Consider the following 25147-nt stretch of genomic DNA (forward strand, 5'->3'; position numbering starts at 1 on the left):
TGCAAAGTAGTACAACCACTTTGGAAATCTATCTGGCACTATCACAGAAAACTGGGAATAAGGTTTCCTCAAGATGCAGCTATTCCACTCCTTGGAATATACCCAGAAGATGCTCCACCACACAACAAGAACACTTGCTCAACCATGTTCATAGCAGCCTTTTTCATAATAGCCAGAACATGGAAACAGCCTAAGTGTCCATCAGTAGAAGAATGGATAAAGAAAATGTGGTACATATACACTATGGAATACTACTCAGCTATTAAAAACAAGGAATTCCCGAAATTTCTGGACAAATGGATTGAACTAGAAAGGATCATAATGAGTGAGTTCACCCAGAAGCAGAAAGACTCAAATGGTATATACTCACTTATACCTGGACATTAGCCCAAGGGGCATGTCCCATGAAAGTCTTCACTTACCAGGAAAGTGGAACAGAGGGGAGGACCTCCTATTGGGACTCTAAGTGAGAGAAACGTGGGAGAATGGGGAAATAGAAGGATCCAGAGGGTCCTAGAAATCTACAAGAAGAACATTATGATGGGCAGATCTGGGCCCAGGGGTTCTGCTCAAACTATGGCACCAACCAAGGACAATACAAGTAGTAAACATCTTCCTTTGAAGCTCAGGCTGGCCCGAAACTTGAGCTTTCCTTTCTCAGATTTCCAAGTGTTGGGATTATACATGTTATACCACCGTTACGCCCCCTCCCCCCTCCTCTGCCTCTCCCCATGCTTTCTTTTTTCTTAAGACTGGTGCTATACTGCAAAGCATTTTCTACACATATGTGTTAAATGTTTGACTTCCGTTGCCTTTAATTTTGTTTTTAGATAAGATGTGAAGGGATCAGGCTGTTTCTTTTGTGGCTTCAAGCACTTCAGACAAACTGTGCAGAAGAGCAGGTGCTGATTTTCGCTTGCCTGGTGCCTGGCTTCCCAGCAGTGTTGTCATCCAGGGGGCCCTGCACTCTGGAGACACTCATCAACCCTAGCCCTGGGGTAGTTGATGGTAAGCAGGCGTGACGTGCTCAAATGAGTCTTTCTATTTTAATTTTTATTTGTGTGTGTGTGTGTGTGTGTACGCACGTGCATGTGAGAGAGAGAGAGAAAGAGAAAGTGTGTGTGTGTGTGTGTGTGTGTGTAAGTGTGTGCCTCATGTGAATGGGTGCCTGAGGAAGCCAGAAGGTGGCACCAGATCCCCCAGCTGAGGTTACAGGTGACTGTGAACTATCTGGCATGGATGTTGGGAACCAAACGTAGGTCATCTGGAAGAGCAGCAAGGCGAGTGCAATTAACTCCTGAGCCATCTCTCTGGTCCCTGAAATTCCTCTTGAGCTTGAGGGGTTTTGATGTTCTTGAATAGAAATTCTAATGAAGCCTAAAGAGGAATTATTATTTGTGGTTCACAGAGGATTCCTAAAGGCATAATCAAGCCATAAGTTCAACCCACAGTACCACCAAAAAAAAAAAAACCATAAATAAATAAATAAAAAGCTTGGGGTAAGTGAATGGTGACGTAAGCCGTGATCCCAACTCTTGGAGGTGGAGGCAGGAGTGTCCAGAGTTTAAGGTCAGCCTTGATTATCTAATAAGTTTGAGGTCAGCCTGGGCTGTATGGGAGACTCTCTCTTAAAAACAAACAAGCAAACAAACAAACAAGCAAAAAAGGAGAAAAAATATTGGAGCCTATTTTCTTTTAAATTATAATAAGAAAATTTCTGAAGTGACAGAAACAGGAATGGGATCCAGGGGGTAGTTGTTAGCAAATATGTGAATTATTTAAGGGATTTTACCTCAACTGTGTGGATAACAAGTGTTTTTGTCAGCTAGTGAAATGTAACTCTGCTGTGCCACACCACAATGTGTTGTTCCCGTCACCACTGTCCCTCTACAAGGCCACTCATCTTATGTTGCCAGCTGTGTTCTACCGTGTAGCGTTTCTAGAAGGACAGTACTGGTCTTGTTGCACTGTTTGTGTCCTGTGAGTGTCAACTTACTGTGTAACACATCATTAAATTGGATTTATGCTGATTGAGAAAGATTTTGAAAGAATGGCCCAGAGGGAGAGAGGCCGTGTGGCCTGCTGCCCTGGCCCTCAGTGGACGCAACATCTGGGCTTCAGTCAGGGACGTTCAGCATCTCAGTGCATGTTGTAATAGAGACTGTCTAAAAATCCTGATTTAAAATTTAACTTTGGTGAATATGCTTTCATTATTTTCTACCTTTCAGCAAAAATATACCCAGAAGAAATTACCCCGCTCCTGCCAGCCGTATCAGGGGAGAAGACCGCTGAGGACCAGACCTGCTTTTTTCTTCAAATACTCTTGAAATATATGGTTATTCAGGTCAGAGGCAAATCGTGGCTGTTTCCCCCACGGGCTTATTTTCCAGGAAGGAGAGTTAGTGTCTCTTTTCTTTCTGTGTCTGTATTGCCTTCCTGTATTCCCTTCCCCGAGACAAGTTTGTATAGTGATTCATTAAACGCAGGGGCATGGGTTGTTTCTGGGCCACTTCAGCAAGACTTGTTGTGAGCACTTTTTGTGTAAAGTGTTTAAGATATTTTTACTTAAGATGTGCATGCAACGTGCGTGCGTACACAGACACAGACGCGCGCGCGCGCGCACACACACACATACCCTTTGGTGATTTCATACACAAAATGCAGCGTATTTAGATCGTTTTCACTTCTCTCTCTGACTGTCCCCCCCACCTTTTTTTTTTTTTAGTCAGAGCCTCACTGTGCAGCTCTGGCTGGCCTGGCACTCTGCCTGCCTCTGCATCCTGAGTATGACCCCCCCGCCCCCCAGCTCCTCCTCTTTAAGATAACCCACCAAGCACAGGTAGAGCTGCCCAGATGGGCATGGGTGTAGGGCCGCCTACTGGACTGTGACTAGCCTACCATGGGCCACACTGCTGAAGAAAACTGATGTCTTTCACCCAGCAGCTGACACCTGCCAAAAGCTCCTCCTCTGTCCATTTCAGAGGGTTGACTTGCTTGGCCTTATGTAGGCAGCCACAGCTGCTGTGACAGCCCTGCCATGTCTAGGAGACAGCTGTTTTGCCATTGTCCTTCCTGACCTTTAGAACTTTCTACCCCATCCTCTGAGCTGTTCCCCGAGCTACGGGGAGAGGGCTAATACAGGTGTGCTTTTGGGCACTGATCATTCTGCAGTCACTTAGTTTCTGCACTTTGACCAGTTGTGAGTCTGTACTAACCTCCGTGCACCGCGTGAAGAAGCTTCTGTGATGAGGGGTATGAGTGTGCTGCTCTATGGGAATAAGCAAGAATATTGAGAAGGCAGTTTGATAGTGTGTCCTTCAGCAAAATCAGGAGGATGTGCCCTGGGGCCTCTGGCACGCAGTCACAGGTTCTTGGCCAGGTTACAATACCAGGAATTCTTACCCTCTTTTGAGCTTTGTTGAGATACAGTTTCATTGCATTATTACCAATATTATCATTTAAAGATTTACAAATGGAAATTTTAATCTAATATCATTCCATGTTTGTATATGTTAATTTAAACTGTAAATGTACAAATGTTCTTTCCCACATATTATCTAAAGGCTGCGAGCTTGGAGTGGAAGAATAAGGAGAATCAAGATACTGGTTTCAAATTTCTTTTTACATTGTTTCGAAAGTATTATCTTCCTCATTTGTTTCCATCATTTACTAAGTTAACTAATGTCTACAAACCTGTACTTGGTAAGTACTCTTTGATTCCTGTATGGTTGTCATCCACAGGGAAGCTGTACCGTAGCCTTCATAGTAATCCCTGTGACTGTTTTAAAGCAAAATAGTTACTTTATGTTCATAATGAATGGTAATGCTATTGTGAGAAGTTAAAGTTACCTAATGATTCAATTATGAATTATGTGAACTCACTAAGAGGTTTTACATCATGGAAATAAAGAGAACCACAGTTTCTAAAAACATAATTTAAAATGTATCATGCTATTTTTGTATGTTTGCCACCATTTAATGCCATGCTTTGCATTTCTCAGTCTTCTCTGATGGATGATGAGTTACAGTGATGCCACACCTGGCACAATGGCTCGGCAGGCCAGCCCAGCACGCACCGCTGCCAGGAGGATGCCCTTTCTGTTGGGGCTTTTATCTCCCAGGGTGCTGGCTCATGGAGGGAGAGGTTATATAGGAGGCCCCAGAACGAGGGAAGCAGAGAGGCGCAGTTACCTCAGCTCCTAAAGTTCCCTTTATCATAAATTAGGATTCCTAGGATGGAATCATCCTTTAAAGTGGTGAAAGTGGTTATAAATCTTCTCTCTATAAAAACAGATGAAATTAGTTAGATGGATAATCCAGAATAACTTTGGAGGAGAAAAGATCACAAGGCGCTGTACTCTACCTGCAGGACACGCCCAACTCACTTAGCTGTCTTTGCCACACACACACACTCACACACACACACTCACACACACAGACATACACACTCACACACACACACAGACATACACACTCACACACACAGACATACACACACACACTCACACACACTCACAGACATACACACACACACTCACACACACTCATACACACAGACACACACTCACACACACACTCACACACACACACTCACAGACATACACACTCACAGACAAGCAGACACAAGGAAATGGATATAGACGCATGAGAAGGGAGAATAGCTGAAGCCTGGTGCATTAAAAAAAAAGAAATAACTGATTTTTTTCCCCAAAAAACTTGTTTCCGACTTTGTACTGTATGTGTTCACTGTTAAAACACTATACATTGATGTTGTTGTTAAGTTGAAAGTTGTGTATTGAAACTGGTCATGGTGGCCCTTAACTGCAATTCTAGGGCATGGAAACTTGAGGCAGGAGAATTGTGAATTAGAAGCTGCTTTGGATACATGTAGAGGTTCTGTAATAAAAAAGAAATTAACAGTTGAGTGGCGGTAGCACACGCCTTTAATCCCAGCACTCGGGAGGCAGAGGCAGGCAGATTGCTGTGAGTTCGAGGCCAGCCTGGTCTACAAAGTGAGTCCAGGACAGCCCAGGCTACACAGAGAGACCCTGTCTTGAAAACAAACAAACAAACAAACAAACAAAAAAAACAAACAAAAAAAGGAAGAAAGAAAGAAAGAACAACAAAATATTATTTATTGTCAATGCTTGTTTGCTTTGTTTTGTTTTTTCCCTCACCAAGATAGTCTAGGAATATAGGAAGTAGTTAAAGTACAGCCTAGGACTTAGAGCAAATCTCAAATCCGGCCATACAGTATTTATATTTGATGAAACTTAATAAGGACTGACTGACTCTTGGTTCTTTTGAAAATGTAGTGCCTGATATTTCAAAGAGATACCTGAGTTTCTGAGTTCATTTAGATGACAAGTCTCGACCTCCCGAGTGTAGAGGGTACAGTCTGCACCGCTTTAGATTATTTTTACTTTTTTGGTAAAGTTCATGTATGTTTTACATTTTTCTAGTCATAAAATAACTTTAAATTAGGTATACTAGAAATGAAGATATATTCACTATTAGTTTAAACTAATCTTCAGAATTGTTAACAAGACCAATTAGTGTGGCTATATACTATTGTGATATATAGGTTAGAATAGCCACTCCTTTTGTTTATATTGTAAGGCAAAATCAGAATCAAGCCTGCTAGAATATGCTATTATTAAACATTTATAGGCTGTCACTTTTAGTTGCTATTCGAACAACCAAATATATGTTTATTATTTGGAACTGTTCATAGGGATTATAATGTTAATTGTGTATTCTATTTCTTTCTATCAGAAATCCCCCATTTGAGACCAAAGCCAGTATATGTTACTGTAACTCGAGATAATGAAACAATTTACAGTACAAAAATTCCATACATGGCAGCTCGTGTTGTTTTCATTAAATGGATTGTAACTTTCTTTTTGGAAAAGAAGTATCTAACTGCAACACAAAACACTAAAAATGGAGTTGATGTATTGCCTAAAATCATCCAGGTATGCCGGCCGTCATTTCAAACCCTCCTATTCTTGTATAATAAACACTAGCACATTAGCAAAGTAACTGGTTGTTAGATCCGAGGTTCTTGTAGGGTTTGGTTTCCTGGCTCACCTGTCTGCAGGCCTGAGGTTTCAGAGGAAGCTGTGGTCAGAAGCCCTTGCTGTGCAGGATGGAATTGTCACAGGAAGGCAGTCTCTGGAGCAAGAAAAACTCTGAGAATATAGCTCTTGTGGGTGCTCTGCCTCCCTTCTCTCTCCTTTGTTTAAGTGATGTCTTCTGAGCACAGTCACAGGGTCTTTGTCCTTCGTTTACCAGTCACCCAAGCTGGAAGGCCCTCGTGTTACGTAGATGTGGCTTGTGAGGGCTCATGCAGTCATGCACTTTCTGGCATCTCAGGAGAGGGCTTAGATCTGCGCTCAGGATCCGGGCGGTTGCTGCTTTATGATGCTGTTCCTAGAGAGAAGTCCGCCTTTGTCTGAGGCGTTCAGAAAAGACTTGCTAGGCAGGAGGTCTTTCAGTGTGTGTACTTGGTAGAGCACTGCTGTTTTCAGAGCTTAGAGATCAGTCCCGTTGCTGAGGGGTCATGGCTTCATGGGGGTTGATTATTGTTGTTTCTTGTCCCCAAGAACAGGGCCAGCACGTGTAGTGCACTTATTGAAGGTTTGCTGATGTCAAGGAGGTTCCAGAAATAGGACGTTGCTCCAAGCTAGGGAAGCACATAAGCTGGGGGAGGCAGGTCGGAGCTGCTGCACTTCAAGTCATTAGTGCTGCGGGGAGGGGGGAGCACCGAGTGGGTCAGAGGCCACCAGCACACTGGAGAGTACTTACTGGAGACCCAGAGAGCAAACGTGTTTTCAAAAGAATCTCTGGGGTAGAAATAAAATAAAAACAACAAAGGGCTTGCTGAAAGATAGCTCAAAACAAAACAGACCCTTCATTGTATACTTTGAAAGCTACAAGATGAAATAAAAATGGTAACAATTGTAATTGTCTCCTCAAAGTTTTTGGTTTTTGTTTATTTTTTTGTTTGTTTTTGAGACAGAGTTTCTCTGTATAGCCTTGGCTGTCCTGGACTCAATTTGTAGACCAGGTTGGCCTCGAACTCATAGAGATCCGCCTGCCTCTGCCTCCCTGAGTGCTGGGATGCTAGGAGTATAGGTGTGTACTACCACGTCCACCTCCTCAAAGGTTTTATTTCAAATTTGAAATATGATAATCTTTCATACACCTAAAATGAGTGAGCAGGGGGTGGTATGCACACCTTTAATCCTGGTCCTCCAGGGTGGAGATCAGTGATGAGCTTGAGGCCAGCCTGCTCTACAGAGTGAGCTCCAGGACAGCTAGGCTACACAGAGAGACCCTGTGTAGGGTCTCTAAACCAACACAACCACCAAACAAAACAACAAAAAAGGTTACTGTCCTCATCAAGGTGATTAAAACTCTTTTCAAATAATACACTAGTTTTATAAAAACACGTTAAAATATTTTAAAGTTTTGTTTCACAATAGAATTCACATTTTTGCTATAAATACTTTTGCTATACATGAAGTGATTTTGGTTTTCTGTCCTCTAAGTGCAGTCATACCCTTTTCTTGGTCTAGAACTAGTACTTTTGACAGGAGAGAAAACAGTTAACAGTGCGCCTTCTAGACCCAGCTGCCCTAGCACTAGGTAGACTCAGGCCTAACAGCTTTTCTTGTTCAGTCCCGTGTTAGCCCGCTCTTTGTTACTGTGGCAAGAGTACCTGAAATAGTCAACTTAAAACACTTATTTTCGGCTCATGCTTTTAGAAGTTCTACTCTATGGCCACTTAGTCTTGTTGATTTGGTTTGTCCATCAGGGATAGAAAAAAGTTGAGACAGCCAGGCATCTCAGCATATTTATTTGTATAGCTCTTTAGTTACATTAACAACATTTCACTGTTGCTAATTCCATGGCAGTTTCCCCAAGAATCCGTAGGCTCGTGGGGTGAATGGGCAGAACAGCGACGCACACAAGCTGACGACTCTGCAGAATTTTTCACATGTGTCTGTTGGCTCCGTGTGTGGCATTCTCTGTTGTTCTTGAACTGTGCAGAGGCGGTGATAGGACGCGCTGACCATGTTGGCAGACCAAGACAGAGGAACCGAGCGCCATCCCACTCAGGCATCCCCAGCAGAAGAGCCGAGACAATCCCCTTGAGGGCTGCTTTGTGGGTAGTGGGTGTCCATATTTAGACTGACCCCAAGAATGAGCATCTCAGTATGAGCTGTGGGGTTGAGAGGGTGCCAGGGAGACAGAGAGACTGAGGCAGGGAGTGGGTGGCAGGGTGTGGTTTTCTGAGCTGTGGTCGTGCTGGCCTGGTCTTGGTAGGTATGTCTCTTTCACTGCTAAGGCTTCTTCGTGTGTCAGAGGACTAAAAGTCATCTCTGCATTGACCGTCAGGACAGACTCACGCCGACCTCAGACTAGAGTTCTAGCTTGACTCTAGTGCGTGAAAGACAGCCCTCCCTCTGCAGCCAGTCCTTTGTGATTGTCAGCAGGTGCTTTACCCACTGAGCCATCCTCTTAGGTCTGCAGCTAATGTTTAAATGACTTGATGCTACATAATTTTTCATGCTATTTTAGTTATTTCTTTGCTGTTATATTAACCACCACAAAACTTAGTGTCTTAAAGCAGAAACTTTCTGACCTTTATATTTTGATTTTATGAAGTGGGACAGGATCTGGCTTGAAAGTTCTAGTGTATTTCATGGGCCCCTGGGTGGTGACCTCAGCTGATGGATGATTGGTCTGGAGGATCGGAGATGACTCCATCCAGGTGCCTGTTACTGTTAATTGGAGAGAAGGGGCTGGCTCATGAGGAGCTCGGCTATGCAGTCTCACTAGCAATGGGTTTCTTATACGGACACTGGGGACTCCAAGAACGATGTTTTAAGAGATAGAAAATGTTAGATGTTAGCCTTTGCGTCCATGCCTGGTGCTCCTCTTTTGTTATACGCAGTTTCCCAAGTTTTCACATGTCGGTGATAGGAGAGTAAATGTGCGAGTACAGAGCCCTGGAGTGATGGTGGCACACGTTGCTTTTACACATTGACTTATTGTGTGATTTCACAAGTGCAAATTAAGCTTTTTAGCTGACTAGGTTTCACAGTCCTCTTCCCTGAAATAGCTTAGTAGTTTTCCTGTTAAAGTCACTGAGCTGCAGAAGGATTATTGCTTAATTAGAAAATTGCTAAGTAGAGGTTCAGGGGTCCATGTTTGAGGCAGTTGCTGATGTTCAACTTTCTATACCCCATGCAGTTGGGGTACTACCCTGTTGGTGGTAGTTTAAGTACTCGGAAACAAGGCAGGACCTGGGTTGAGGGTGTGGATCCGTGGCAGGGCACATGCTCTTACATGTGGGTTGTGGGTTCCTTGTGGATCCGTGGCAGGGCACATGCTCTTACATGTGGGTTGTGGGTTCCTTGTGGATCCATGGCAGGGCACATGCTCTTATATGTGGCATTGTGGGTCCCTTTCCTAGTACTGCAACACTAGAAAAACCCAAAAGCAACGAGCAAGACAAGACTCACGCTTTGCTGGGTGCTGGTGAGTGAGGGTTCGCCTGGCTGAGATGTGTGATGACATTTTCCAGACTGTTGGTGCTGGTGCAATACAAGAAAAGGCGCCGGAGCTGGATGGCGCTGGGCCCACAGAGCAGGACAAAAGCCATTCCAACAGTAGCACCTTGTCTGACCGAAGACTCAGCACCTGCAGCCTCTGCAGTGTGGAAGAGGAGCATCGGACGGTGTATGAGATGGTGCAGCGCATCCTCCTGTCGACTCGGGGCTATGTGAATTTTGTGAATGAAGTATTTCGACAGGTCAGTGTGGATGACACATTCATGAAGTTGAAGTCATCTTTGTTCTTGTCAGTCAGCTTCCCATCGGTCTCACACATGCCTGGGAGTATCAGCCTCTTTACCTCATGGTTGGGTGTGAGAAAGAAAGAACAAGAGGTTAGAGTCCAACAGTCTTCTTTGAGGGCACACTCTGCCATGACCTCTAATATCCCACTAAGCCATATATCTTAAAGTTTATGTCACTTTCCAGTAGTGCCAAGCAAGGCCCAAATCACATATGGGCCTATGGGAGGATGGGAGCATTCCAGATCCAAACCGTAGCATCATTGTCTGACTTGTGACGAGGTTAGCAAGAGTAGTCATAATTTGGCTTAAACTACAGAATTAAGCAATGACCTTTCCAGTGTCACTTTTGGTTTGTCACAAGTTTTTATGACCCACAAAAAGGTTGTTGTTTTTTTAATCTATATAACAAAAAATTCAACAAATACTTTCCTGCTCCTATATCACAGTCAGCTCAGAGGTAGGTGGGTAAATCAGGTGAACTGAGTATTCCCAGGGCTTCAGTGCCCATGACCCACAGCACTTTCAGAAAGTTGTTCTCCCCCTGGAGTGCGGTGTGGCATGAATATGTGACAGAAGTGTTTGTGGCGCAGGAGTGAAGAGACAGATGGAAAGGACGTAAAGGAGAGAAATGCTCTGTGTCCAGGACCCTGGAGTACCGACCTCAGACACAGGCTGCAGGGAGAGAGAAGGGGAGCTCAGACGCCGCTGCAGGGAGAGAGGAGGGGAGCTCAGACGCCGCTGCAGGGAGAGAGGAGGGGAGCTCAGACGCCGCTGCAGGGAGAGAGGAGGGGAGCTCAGACGCCGCTGCAGGGAGAGAGGAGGGGAGCTCAGACGCCGCTGCAGGGAGAGAGGAGGGGAGCTCAGACGCCGCTGCAGGGAGAGAGGAGGGGAGCTCAGACGCCGCTGCAGGGAGAGAGGAGGGGAGCTCAGATGCAGGATGCAGGGAGACAGAAGGGGAGCTCAGATGCAGGATGCAGGGAGAGAAAAGGGGCTCAGACACCACTGCAGGGAGAGAGGAGGGGAGCTCAGACGCTGCTGCAGGGAGAGAGGAGGGGAGCTCAGACGCCGCTGCAGGGAGAGAGGAGGGGAGCTCAGACGCCGCTGCAGGGAGAGAGGAGGGGAGCTCAGACGCCGCTGCAGGGAGAGAGGAGGGGAGCTCAGACGCCGCTGCAGGGAGAGAGGAGGGGAGCTCAGACGCCGCTGCAGGGAGAGAGGAGGGGAGCTCAGACGCCGCTGCAGGGAGAGAGGAGGGGAGCTCAGACGCCGCTGCAGGGAGAGAGGAGGGGAGCTCAGACGCCTCTGCAGGGAGAGAGGAGGGGAGCTCAGACGCCGCTGCAGGGAGAGAGGAGGGGAGCTCAGACGCCGCTGCAGGGAGAGAGGAGGGGAGCTCAGACGCCTCTGCAGGGAGAGAGGAGGGGAGCTCAGACGCCTCTGCAGGGAGAGAGGAGGGGAGCTCAGACGCCACTGCAGGGAGAGAGGAGGGGAGCTCAGACGCCTCTGCAGGGAGAGAGGAAGGGAGCTCAGACACCGCTGCAGGGAGAGAGGAGGGGAGCTCAGACGCCGCTGCAGTAGTGGTGCCAGAGTTTGCGGTAGGGGCGACATTCTTGAGCGTCAGTGCTGGCTGGCATCTGTGCACAGCCAACTTTATTACATTATAAATGTATCTTCTAAGTCAGGCTCAGTGGTGTATGCCTGTGATCCCATCACTCAGGGAGGCAGAGGCAGGTGGATCTCTATGAGTTTGAGGCCAGCCTGGTCTACAAATCGAGTCCACAATAGCTAAGGCTACACAGAGAAACCCTGTCTCAAAAAAAAAAAAAAGTCTTCTGAAAGATAAATGTACCATTGAGCTGTGATTAAAGCCTGTAGTCCTAGTACTCGGGAATTAGAGGCAGGAGGATCAGGAGTTTAAAGCCTCAGCTCCCAGCTGTTTGAGATTATCTTGGGCTGTGCACGAGACCTTGTCTCAGAAAACAAACTGACTGACTGACTGACTAAATGTATCACTATCAGAAACTGATTAGGAATCATAATGTATAGGGTTGTTTAATCTTAGTTTTGTAGTTAGCAACTCTTTCACCTTGGTCCGACAGCCTGACAGTACTTGCTATGTTGGATATTGTGCCTATTTTTATTTTATTTTGTCATTGAGTGGCTTCAAGAAGGTATTCCAAAACTTACTTTCCTTCCTTCTTTCTTTCTTTGAAAATAGTGAATGTGGATATTTATTTATTTATTTAATTATTTGGCTTGTACATGTGGTCAGAGGTTGACTGGATATAATAATCTTAGGTCTTTCTTGGACTTAGAATTTTTTTAAAAGAATTATTTATTTAGTAAGTATACAGTGTTGTGCTTGTGTATATGCCTGCATGCCGAAGAAGGCCTTATATCACATTATAGATGGCTGTGAGCCACCGCATAGTTGCTGGGAATTGAACTCAGGACCTCTGGAAGAGCAGTCAGTGCTCTTCACCTCTGAGCCATCTCTCCAGCCTCTAAACCTTTTTTGACATACAAATCAGAGCCAGGAAGACTTTATAAGGATTTCTGACTTCGGTTCTAAAGTTGAATGAAGCTTTGGGGTGAGTACATTTAATATTTTGAAATAGATAAACATGTTTGCAATAAGCAAGAAACTGTAACACCTGCCAGATACATACTAGAAAAGGAGAAAACAAGTTTGAAATGAAAAATAGTAATAATAGAGATATTTATTAAAACGGAGAAGAGAACCTCAGTGTGTTGTCATAATAGCAGAATGGAGGCAGGGGGAAGATGAGACTAAATCGGCTGAAGTAGTGATCCTGCACCTAACTCAGAGTGTCAGAGATCAACCTGGGCAGGGTAAACAGGAGGGTCTAATGTGCAGGCCTAACACGCCGCTCGCTTCTCTCCCAGCTCTGTTCTGTTTCTGTCTGCTTTCTATCTAATGAGAATCCCCTGCTGTGGCTATAGATGTTCTTTTTTTTTTTTTTGAAAGTCTGAGTACTTGCAGTGTTTTTGTGTAAGTATCAGTTGCTGCATGTGCTGCATAGTTTTATGTCAACGAGACACAAACTAGAGGAGGGAGCTTCAATTGAGGGAATGCCTTATTAAGATTGGGCCTTACGCAAACCTGTAGGGAATTTGCTTAATTAGTGGTTAGTGGGGGAGAGCCCAGCCCCTTGTGGGTGGGGCCGTCCCTGGGCTGGTGGTCCTGGGTTCTGTAAGAAAGAAAGCTGAGCAAGCCATGTGGGTCAGGCTCTAGGGTCCTCCCTGTTGAAGTCCCTGTGGACAGAGATGGGGACAGAGATGGGGACAGTGATGGAGACAAAGATGGAGACAGTGATGGGGACAGAGATGGGGACAGAGATGGAGACAGTGATGGGGACAGAGATGGGGACAGAGATGGAGACAGTGATGGGGACAGAGATGGGGACAGAGATGGGGACAGTGATGGGGACAGAGATGGGGACAGTGATGGAGACAGTGATGGGGACAGAGATGGGGACAGTGATGGGGACAGAGATGGGGACAGTGATGGGGACAGTGATGGGGACAGTGATGGGGACAGAGATGGGGACAGTGATGGGGACAGTGATGGGGACAGTGATGGGGACAGAGATGGGGACAGTGATGGGGACAGTGATGGGGACAGTGATGGGGACAGAGATGGGGACAGAGATGGGGACAGAGATGGGGACAGAGATGGGGACAGTGATGGGGACAGTGATGGGGACAGAGATGGGGACAGAGATGGGGACAGAGATGGGGACAGAGATGGGGACAGTGATGAGGACAGAGATGGGGACAGAGATGGGGACAGAGATGGGGACAGAGATGGGGACAGAGATGGGGACAGTGATGGGGACAGTGATGGGGACAGAGATGGGGACAGAGATGGGGACAGAGATGGGGACAGAGATGGGGACAGTGATGGGGACAGTGATGGGGACAGAGATGGGGACAGAGATGGGGACAGAGATGGGGACAGTGATGGGGACAGAGATGGGGACAGAGATGGGGACAGTGATGGGGACAGAGATGGGGACAGAGATGGGGACAGTGATGGGGACAGAGATGGGGACAGAGATGGGGACAGAGATGGGGACAGTGATGGGGACAGTGATGGGGACAGAGATGGAGACAGTGATGGGGACAGAGATGGGGACAGTGATGGGGACAGAGATGGGGACAGAGATGGGGACAGTGATGGGGACAGAGATGGGGACAGAGATGGAGACAGTGATGGGGACAGAGATGGGGACAGAGATGGGGACAGAGATGGAGACAGTGATGGGGACAGAGATGGGGACAGAGATGGAGACAGTGATGGGGACAGAGATGGGGACAGAGATGGGGACAGAGATGGGGACGCATGAACCAAATAAGCCCTTTCCTCTCCTACTTGGTTTTGGTCATGGTGCTTATCACAGCAATAGAAAACCCTGACTAAGACACTGCAGAAAGTCAAGTTTCATTCCTACCATTCAAACCACACATTTGAGAGAGAGAGAGAGAAGGTGATAGGAAAGGCAGAGCTTTATTGACAACAAGCTGGAAAGTTGGAAGATGAAGACTCTTAGGTGTCTTTAAAAAAGAAGAAACCATCTTGTGAGGGTATCCAAGGACAAGGCTTCATAGGGATTGATTTTGGCTGGGGGGAGTGGGTGGATAGGCCTTTGAAATTGGCAGGAATAGCAGCATTTCTGAATTCCAGGCAGTTTGCTTTTCTGATGCACAGACTGTTGGGATCCATAAGTCACCAGAGGTTCTGGGTTTGTTCTGCAAATCTAAAGGAAAGTTGATGATTAAGTAGCTTTATGTCCCATGCCACTTTAAGTTCTTTCCCCAGAAATAGCTAACTCTGCATTTACAAAAGTGTAAAGAAGGCACCTTTCATCACAGGGTACCCAAAGGCAACTGCCTCTGGAGAATGTGGAAAGATAGCTAAAAGAGCAACTTTCCCTGAGCAAGATAGTAAAATGAAGCTTTTTATGGAACAAAGGATTTAACCCTCTAGGTGACTTCAGCCAGAGGTGTCCTCTGTAGCACAGCTGGTGGGAGACCTGCAGTGAGCTGCTCCGCTTGAGGCCACCAGACTTCCTGGTGTTTAAGATCAACTGGAAGCCATGAGGCTAGGCTAGTTAGTTAGATGTTCCCTTCTGTAGCATCACTATATATATTTTACTGTGCCTTCCTATGAATTGAATAGTTTATCATTAAGAAGTTTCTGGGTTTTAAAAAATTTATTTTTAAAGTTAGAATGTAATCACGTCATTTCCTCTTTCACTCTCTCCAGCCCATCTCATATTTATCTTCTTTCTAATTCCGCCATGTCCCTTCTGTCCCTCCCATCCCCTTTTCAAGTGGATCCACCCTGGGAAAGGGGGCATCTCTGCCTCCCGCAGCCATTGCTCACTTGTAGTTCTTTATCTAGGTGTGGGGCTCCGCGAGATTTCCCCCTTTCCAAGTTCCCATGCCTACTGATGTTTCTAGAAGATACAGTCTCCAAGCAGACTTCCTGGTCATCTGGCTCTTACAGTCCTTGGTGCTCCCTGAGCCTCAGGGGTGGGGCTGTGTTCAAGCTGTATCCGCTGGGTTGTGTCCCCACAGTCCATTGGTCTTCTGTGATGGCATCCATCTGATATAAAGAGACAGCAGCTTCTAGTGCTATAAATACAATGTTTTTCAAAGTCTGTTTTGTGTAGTCTTACTATGCTGTCTTCTGGTAAGAGTTTTCATGGTACATGTTTTCCTACCTTTTTACTGTTTACCTCCCACATACATAGGCTTGGAATTTCCTCTTGCAAATTGCAGATGATTTCAAAACCAAAACCAAAGCCAAACCAGTCTTTTCTTAAATACAGTGTTATAACTTCTGCCTTCTGATTGCAGCTTTATTCTGCTTCCATTTAACACAGACACTGCTTTTCTTAGCTATAAATCAGCAGTTTTACCTTACATATTCTGTTTGTACTGTGGTTTTGTCTGTTTTCTGTTTTGGTCCCTTTTTCTCCAGAACTTGTGTGTGTGTGGTAGGTGTTACACTCACCTGTAATTGTTTAATGGCTAGAGAGACTCATGTATCTCTAATTTAAAATCTATTTCAGTTTCAACCTAAGTTCATGTTCATCCCCTTTAATCCTTCTCAGCTCATAGGACTTTGTTGTATATTTGAATCCCACATTATAAAATGAATATATATATATATATATATACCATACTTTTTAGAACTACTATATTATATATAAATATGTTTACATATGCCCTATTCATTTAGAATTTTACAAATGTCTGTTTTGTGACATTTTAGTCCTTGCCAAATTTCTGATGTAGACTAATTTTCCTTTATGTCTGAAGGATAATTTTTTAGTATTTCTGTTAGTTTATGACTATTGGTTTATACATTTTCTAATCTGAAAATGTCTGTATTTTGTGTTCATTTTTGAAATGTATTCTTTGGGATGCTGTGTTCTGTCTAAACTGGTGGCCATGTGCTATCTGCACTGTGAGTAACGTCAGCCCTTTGTCTCATGACCCCTGTCTGACAGGCACAGCCAACCACGTGGTTGGTTCCTTTGGAGGAAATGTGTCTTTTTCTTTTTTGGCTGCTTTTGATGCTTTGTGATTGCCTTTGGTTTCCAGAAGTTGTACTGGAAAATTCTTGTGTCCATTCTGCTTGCCTTGGTGATTTACTAGTTTGTGGACTTGTTTTTCTTATCTCAGGCTTTCTCGCATACTGCTCTGTCCCATTTTTGGGTCTGCATCCAGATCCTTGGCACCCGTGTAATAGAATGTGCCATGTGCCTCTCATTCCTAGCACAGGGGAGCAGACATAGGAAGACCCTGTGGTTTCTTGGTCAGCCAGTCTAGCCAAATAGCCAAGTTCCAAATTCAGTGAAAGATCCTACTTGATAAAGCAGGATGGTGAAGAAGACATCCAACGCTGACTTCTGGCCTGTGCATACACACATAGGACTTTGTTGTTTGTTTATTTGTTTGTTTTTAAGGCCTGAAACTATGCATAGGGTTCCAAGTGGCCAGTCCGGTTAACTCTGTGGCTGTACTCGGTGTTCTGATAAATGTAGAAAACTGTCTGGGAGGGAAGTAGGGAGGAAAGCACAAAAGTGGGGAGGAAGAGCAGTGAGGGAGGCAGAAGAGAAGGCCAAACAAGCAAGAGGAGGCTGTATGTTTTGGAGGAACCTTGTAAGTTTAGTTATAATTATTTTATAGACAGTTGAAATGCCTCTGTGAGTATGGTTTGGTTATTTTTGTACAAAAAACTACCTGGAATATAGAAGAATCTATGAAACTTCGTTATTTTTCTGTTCCAGTTATGAAGATGTCTTTGTACTTCAGGTAAGTGGTGTATAGAAAAGTGTATGTGCGGTCTCTGTACAAGTTAAATGTTTCTAAGGTGGTGATGGAAGTGTTTGTAATCTGAGCTTGTGTTACATTAAAGATCTGTGATTTTATTTGTTTGTTCAATTTTTCAGGCCTTTTTGTTGCCTTCCTGTGAGATATCTGTAACAAGAAAAGTAGTTCAAGTATATAGGAAGTGGATCCTCCAGAACAAACCTGTGTTCATGGAGGAACCAGATAAAAAGGACGCCACCCAAGAAGATGCTGACAAACTAGGACTCACAGAGACTGACGCCAAGGAGGTAACATTAGCACTGGGCCTCTGAGCGTGGGTACATACATGTTAGTGAAGTTCGCCTGCTCAGTCAAGGATCCCACTCTGCCCCTGAAGGTGCTGTTCAGGTTGTTAGGTGCCATGAGGACCTGCTGTTCGTGCTCCATCTTTGGTGGGCAGCCGGCTCCTTTACCCTTAGCCTAGGGCCACTTCCTTAGTCACTGTTGCAGGACAGCTGTTTTCTCACATTTTGCAATTCTCTGTGAGACTGAAAAGCTGATGTCCTCTCCTTGACTTGTTTAAACAAATAGTTATTGGAAAAATTAAATGAAAAACGTTTCACCAGGCTTGTCTTTTGTAGTTCACTGCCCAGAAGAAATCTGTATTAAATATTTGAAAAGATTAGCAAGTAAAGAGCAAGTACTTGTGGTGTGTCAGCAGCACCTACGTGCGACCTTCCTTCAGGAGGCACTGTCTTCTTCAAAGCAAAGGCCTGAGTAAATCTAAAATGACAGGACAAAACACCCTCCTAAAAACAAGAGAAACTTTAAATATATTTGTGTTCCTGATGAAATTATGACATTTAAAATTTTTAGCTATTGACTTAAAACTTCTAAATGCCTATTGATTCTGTCATTTCAGTATTGGTGAAATCATTTTAGTAACTAGTTATGAGGTCAGATCAATCAGTAAGCAGTAGAGTTGGTGTGTGGAGAGGCCTGACGTCTATGCGCCAGCGTCAGGAAAACTCGGCCCTTCCAATGTACACTACGGGCTGAGAGCACCTTGAGTGCTGGAGGTGCAGTGCTGGGCAGAGTGTGGGGAACCAAGTGTGTAAACATTAGCCTACTCAGTTAATGGGTTATTATCTTCTGAAGGCTTCGACTGAAGGTTCTGGTCATAAACGGTCATCCAGCTGGGGACGCTCGTATTCCTTCACAAGTGCCATGAGTAGAGGGTGCGTGACAGAGGAGGACAACACAAATGTGAAAGCCGGGGCCCAAGCTATGCTGCAGGTACGCTGCCTTTGTGGACATAGGACAGCCTGGGTGGAGAAGACATTGTGAGCAGTTTCTTTAATTAGAGTAATGGCATATGACGTGTACTGGTAGAGCATCAGGCACTAAAGAGCCCTTAAGGTCTTAGTTTTTCTTTCCACCTACAAATGGAACATATTTTTTTCCAGTCAAAAAAGACATGAAACTGGTTGCAGGTTTTTTGAGGATTATTTTACAGTTAGTGTGAGATGTGTATGATTTGTACCTGTAAATGTCTTCGAAGCACACCGGAGCAGTTACTTGGATTTTAATTTTTAAGATCTTATTCCCATGTGGACACGCACAAACACATGTGAGAGGTCACGTGCAACTGCAGAGAAGTTTGCTGCAGGTCATATTTGTAGGCTCTGGTCTTGACACGGATACCTGGAGGGGCCTTGTCTCCTGTATCTCCTTCATGTGGGCTGCAGTCGGCCTGTAGCTCTCTCTCTCTCCTTCATGTGGGCTGCAGTCGGCCTGTAGCTCTCTCTCCTTCATGTGGGCTGCAGTCGGCCTGTAGCTCTACAGCTTGAAAAGTAACAGGATTTAACCTGTCGCCTTTGTTCCCACTGTACTCAGTAGCTTGCCTCTTGAGTGGTTGTTCATGGGGAAAGAGGCTAGAGGGATGGGATGGCATGTTTCCTCACTGCCGCTTGTGATGAATGCAATTTGGACATAATTATTTCGATTGTTGTGTCATTAACCAATGCCAACACAGTGATAAGTATTCATGTGTTGGCATTTTGAAGCTTTTATTAAAAGGAGAAGTGTAGTATGTGAAGACTTACTTGTATTTGGGAATATGTAGATTTTTCAAATTCAGGAAGGTAACACATTAGCCGGGCATGGTGGCACACCCCTCAACTCAGCACCTGGGAGGCGGAGGCAGAGGCAGGCAGGTCTCTGAGTTCGAGGCTAACATGGTCTTTACAGAGTAAGTTCCAGGATAGCTAAGGCTACCCAGAGAAACCCTCTCTTTAAAAAAACTAAAACCAAAAAACCAAAAACACCAATTAACCAAAGAAAAAAGACAACACATGAAATTAAAAGGCTTTGTCTTATAATATGTCATTTGTGATTTCCTTATGTAAAACCATTGTCACTAAAACTGCTATAGTTTTTTTACCAAGAAAACTTCTTGGTCTTTTTTTTTTAATATTATTATTCAAATTCACATTGTGATTTTTAAAATCTGGTAGTGATTATTAGTGATTTTTAAAAATTAAATGAGGACATGAAACTTTTTTCAGCTTATAAATGGTAAGCCTTAAAAGCTGTCACTGTTTTTTGAGTGTGTTGGCTTGAACCTTTCTGGTCAGCCTATGTGTTTTATTTGGAATTTCCTCTACTAAGAAGCCAGAGAGGCTGGGTTAGTTCCCTCAGTCTTGGGGCTTATACTGCTTAACCTAAAGGAGACCTACAAAGGAATATGTGTGTAGATAGAACCTATCTTTATTTTATTTTATGTATACAGGTCTTTTGCTTAAGTGTGTGTGTACCACGTATGTTCCTGGTGCCCAAAAGAGGCCAGAAAAGGACATTGGAGTTCCTGGAACTGGAGTTGCAGAGGTTGTGAGCCTCCATGTGGGTGCTGGGACTTGAACTATGGTCCTCTGGAAGCACAGCCAATGCTTTTAACCACTTAGTCATCTTTCCAGCCCCAATCCTATCCATTTTTATCAACAAGTTAACAACAATGAATATCTGAAGTTGATGAGCCACTAGCGTCATCTTTAAGAATGCTGCCATGTACTTTCACTGAAGTAACTTACTGTTTGAGGACCCAAGTCAGCCCTACTGCTGCAGAACCTTGGACCCAGATCTGGGCAGAGCACAGAGTAGTCAGCTGGTTTTATAATTGTTTTCTGTAATATGCTTTTGTCTTAAGAATTTTATGAGAGCCGGGTGGTGGTGGCACACACCTTTAATCCCAGCACTCAGAGAGGTAGAGGCAGGTGGATCTCTGTGGGTTCGAGGCCAGCCTGGATTACAGAGTGAGTTCCAAGACAGCCAAGGCTACATAGAGAAACCTTGTCTCAAAAAAGCCAAAAAGAAGGCAAGGAGGGGGAGGAGGAAGAGGAAGAATGGAGGGGGTGGAAAGAAAAAAGAGAATTCACTGAAACTATTGTATCTTGCTACATAGTAGATTTCTCCCATTAAAAGACCTGGGGCCAGAGGCAGGCCTCAGCTGGTAAAACATTTGCTACACTCGGGAGGGAGGTATCGAGATGCCAGGTGGGCTTGGCAACCCACCTATAGGCTTAGCTCCAGGGAGGCAGGGAGACAGGAAGTCCCTGGAATAAGTGAGCTGGCCAGATGGGCAAACACTGAGCCCTGAGTTCAGGGAGAAACCCTGCTTCAGTCTGTAAGATGGAGAGGGATTGAGAAAGATGCCTCATGTCAGCTTTGAGCCTCCATATAGACATACCCGTGTGTTCAGCCCTCCCGTCTCCACAGCCCCACAGCCCCACACACCACACACGCATGCGCATGCAAAAATGTCCTGAGTCTAGAAGATGCAGTATGGACCAAATGACACTGTTTTCAGGCGCTGCTGCTCTGTCCTTAGGCCTTTCAGGGACACTTAGCAACATCCCATCAGGAAGCAGGTTCTGTTGGCATCACGTCTTATTCCTCCAACTTGCTGTCTTAAATTCACTTTGGAAAAATAATTATAGCTCTGTTGTCTAGCCATGGCCTCCTCTATGCCTTCTGTCCATCCCAGACCTTGTCACCCTGACGCAGTGATCCTGGCTTTTTAATTTTTATTTTGTTGTTGTTGATGTTTTGTTGAAAGATATAGCAAATTAGAATGTTTTATGATTCATGGTAAAGTAACACTTTCTATATGGAACAGTAGGGAAAAGCCTTCTAGGCGTCTATCTGCACAATCCTAAGGAATGAGCTAGAACATGTAACGGTGCCATTTGCTGTGTCGAAATAGTCTGTGGAGATAACCTGAAAGGATTCACTGGTAGAAGGAAGGCAATATTATCTGTAGGCAATATTTGCTCAGATGTATATGGTTCATTGTATTTTCTAATGTAGAGTTATTGGCTTTAAGGTCTTTCTTACAAACGCTGCCAATGTCTTTCTGCTGGAACCATGTGCCGACGTTCCCATGCTCCTGAGAGAACAAGTAGACGCCTGCAAAGCTGTTCTGATTATTTTTCGACGCATGATAATGGAACTTACAATGAACCAAAAAACATGGTAAGTTCACTCCAGACTAACATTCTAAAACACCTGCCTTTGCTTTTCAGCATAATTAGATTTCCACTTACCTAATGTCTTTTCAAAGCTAATAATAAGGCGAACACCAGCCCCTTCACGCAGCTTCTGGGAATTATGACAAAGGGAAGTGCCAGCCCTTGGGTAATTCCTTCATGAAATTCTTTCATTATTTTTAAAATGCTCTTGAGCAGGAGTTACTGTTACATTACTCAGTAGTGGGTTTTCCCATTTTAAACTTTTTGTTTTGTTTCTTTCCTCAAGACAGGGTTTCTCTGTGTAGCCCTGGTTGTCCTGGAACTCAGTCTGTAGACTAGGCTGGCCTTAAACTCAGAGATCCACCTCTGACTCCAGAGAGGTGGGATTAAAGGTGTCCACCACCACTGCCCAGATCCCATTTTAAATTTTTATTGGACAGTTTTATGATAAGTGGTATGTACTTTATAATATTAAGCTCAAGTTTGTTAATTGTCTTGTGTGCTATAAACTTGAATTTTATTCCTTTAACTTGGTATTCTAAATTCATTTTGGAAAAACAGCAGAAAAGTATAGTCAAAACTACTTCCTTAGTGAGTTTTCCTTCCCATTTTCTTTGCTGTTTTCCTGTTAATTGTGTTCTTAAAGGTAAATGTGTTAGGTGTTTTCCCATGCCCGTGTCCCATAGTGGATTCTTTAAGATTATTATGTAAAACTGCCTCTGTAAGACTCTATAAGACTCTGAAAACAGTATCACATAGTAACTGAGCTATGGTGACTGCAGCAGTCTTAAGTGTGCACTGTAATTCAGGCAGGGTCTGCCAGCACAGATGCACTACCCATTAGTGTTCAGTCCTGACCTTTCCAAACCCCTCCTGTCTTCTTCAGGAACCACAGTCATGCAGTGGTATTGACTGCCTGTGTCCTCGTATTAAGGCCCAATGAGTCGGTTTTGTTTTCTGTCACAAAGGCGGAAAGGGAGACTTCCCAGGTCATGTTATGTAATGGTGGAGAATGGCAGAGCGCTGTGTAAATTCAGGCTGGCACGGCCGTTCCCTCAGCGAATGCTCTGCTGTGCTGGTTCAGCTGGAAAAAACCATCTTGCCCACCCTCCTGCAAGGAGAAAACTCAGGCTGGGAAGCTGTCTGATGGGTGACGTCATCCTGCGGGTGGCATGGATGTGGAAAGCATGCCTGTAGAGCTGCGGTAACATAGAGTAGTTGATGCTGGTCACATGTGATGCTTGTCCTCTAACTGTCACCAAATTCCCAACACTCCCAGACGGTGTGCGATGGTCAGTGCTGCTGACTGCAGAGAGCTCACACCTATAACGTGCTTTGGAGAAGTGATTACTAATGCAAACCTTTATTTTGGGTGGCTCAGGGAGCAGATGCTGCAAATCCTTCTCAGGATAACAGAAGCTGTCATGCAGAAGCCAAAGGATAAGCACGGAAAGGACTTGTTTGCCCAGAGCTTGGCAGGGCTGCTCTTCAGGGTAAGTCTTGTTTATTAAATGCCACGGGTGCAGGGTTGAAGTAGACTTGGCAAGTTAATTTTAATTACTGAGAATTTTACAAGTCATGTCAAATTAACTTTACGTTTTCCTCCTTAGCTTTGTCCTAAATGTTGTGGCTTGTTTTTCACAGTTAGAGTTGGGTTTGGGACTTCCCTCTCTGCTCTCTCCTTCCTCTTGGTTTGCTTGAGAGTAGCAGGCATTAAGAAGTGACAGGAGTGAGCTGGGTGATGGTGGCGCACACCTTTAATCTCAAACTTGGGAGGCAGAGGCCGGCAGATCTCTGAGTTCGAAGCCAGCCTGGTCTGGGATAGCCATAGCCAAACAAACTAGCAAACCATAGAAAGAGACAAGTGTTGAGCTTCCTAGTGGAGAGAAAACCAGGTAGATTTGACAGTTACAGGAGGAATAGAAATATGGAACTGGATGAAAACTTGAGACCATCATTGTGTTAAGCAGCTGCGTGTGATGCCTCAGACTGGATGGAGTGACTGTGCGAGGGGACGTATGCACAGAGAGATGATAGAAGAGAGAGCCAGCCAGAGAAGCTGAGGAAGGAGGGACAGCATGCTGGATGAAAATCCACAGTGGATTGTTCTAGATGCCCAGCAAAGTAAGCAGGAGCAGGTGACCTTTGGGTGATTGAGAGTGTCCTAAAGAATTGAAGTCTGCTTGGAATGGAGGAGTCAGGAAATGGAGGCAGCAGCTGTGGAGAAGGCTCCCAAGAGCTCTCTGTGGAAGGGAAGAGAAGAGAGGGTCTGTCTGGAGGAGGAGCTGCAGAGAGGGTGAGGGTTAGAACAGCGTGTCATTCTAGTGGAAGAGGTCAGGAGGGGTTGGTGCAGAGGGAAGAGAGCCTCAGCGTCTGGCTGGGCTGAGAGCAAGCCGAAGAGATGCCAGTGCTTCCTGCCCCAGTGCGAGCAGGGTCAAGGACAAGGACAGGCCGACAGCTGATGGGCTGCCCAGCGGAGCAGAGGCAGTGCCGAGCCCCGAGGGCTGCAGTGCTTGTTGTAGGGTTCGTAGAGCTTATGAACATCTCTGAAAGAGAACAGTGTGAAAAAACTGTGGAAATACGGGGCATTCTACATTAGCCTGACCTGGAACGCCAGGCTGGTGTAGAGAGCGGCAGTGATGGCCGAGGAAGGAAACGTTCTCTTCCCCAGTTCAAGAGTTTTGAGTGATACATATTAAGAATGCATGTAAATAAAGTACATAAACCACATAAACAGGGGGTTTATGTAGAGGCTGCAGGAGGAGCTGGCACAGACTCATTGATACCCTCTTTCCCTTTCACTGCTTGCCTGTCTAACTCTTGCATATATGGGATGGGCCTACACGTTATTATTTATTCATTTAAAGGCCAAGCATCACTATGATCCCAGGTTGTCCCAAACTCTCAATCTCTTGTCTCAGCCTTGAGTACTCGGGCTATAGGCTTGTCTTGTTATGCCCTGACTACATGGGTTTTGTTTTTGTTTGCAGTAGTCCAGCCTGGTTTGTTGATGCTGTTGCTTTGCTGCCTGTGTGGATGTACAGACGCTGTACTGCGCTCTTTCCACAGCTTCTCACTGTCAGCACCTGAGCTCCCAGGCCTGGGCTTGGCTGTCAAGTGGACAGGAGCCAAAGCCAGGGTTAGGCCTGATTTTCACCAATGTTGCCTTTGCATCTGTTACACGTGTTGGAATTAGAGAGTGAATTTGTTGTAGGTTTAAGAATAATGTATGTAGTGGGGCTCAGTGGCACATGCTCACAATTCCAGCACTCGAGGAGGCAGAGGCAGGCAGATCTCTGTGTGTTCAAGGCCAGCCTGGTCTACAAAGGGAGTCCAGACTGCCAAGTCAACATAGACAAACCCTGTCTTGACATGTATTCTAGAGTTGTATTTTTGTTTGTTTGTGTTTGGA

At 45.0% G+C, this 25147-nt stretch overlaps 1 protein-coding gene across 5 annotated transcripts in view; it reads left to right on the forward strand.

Moving 5' to 3' along the window:
* The window catches only part of RALGAPA2 (Ral GTPase activating protein catalytic subunit alpha 2), a 279884-nt gene that overhangs the window by 61264 nt on the left and 193473 nt on the right, over positions 1-25147 (forward strand). For all 5 annotated transcript variants that reach the window (XR_014778094.1, XM_084776127.1, XM_084776128.1 and 2 more), the window contains exons 6-14: positions 831-1008; positions 2229-2344; positions 3564-3702; positions 5776-5975; positions 9596-9823; positions 17350-17517; positions 18368-18505; positions 21591-21739; positions 23117-23228. Coding sequence is in view for 4 of the 5 variants with exons in the window: in XM_084776127.1 (XP_084632253.1) it covers positions 831-1008; positions 2229-2344; positions 3564-3702; positions 5776-5975; positions 9596-9823; positions 17350-17517; positions 18368-18505; positions 21591-21739; positions 23117-23228 (1428 nt within the window). In the remaining variant the exon portion in view is untranslated. The remainder of the gene's footprint in view (positions 1-830; positions 1009-2228; positions 2345-3563; positions 3703-5775; positions 5976-9595; positions 9824-17349; positions 17518-18367; positions 18506-21590; positions 21740-23116; positions 23229-25147) is intronic.

Source organism: Acomys minous, assembly GCF_964271855.1.
Source record: "Acomys minous genome assembly, chromosome: 3".
In the NCBI taxonomy this organism is placed as follows: Eukaryota; Metazoa; Chordata; class Mammalia; order Rodentia; family Muridae; genus Acomys; species Acomys minous.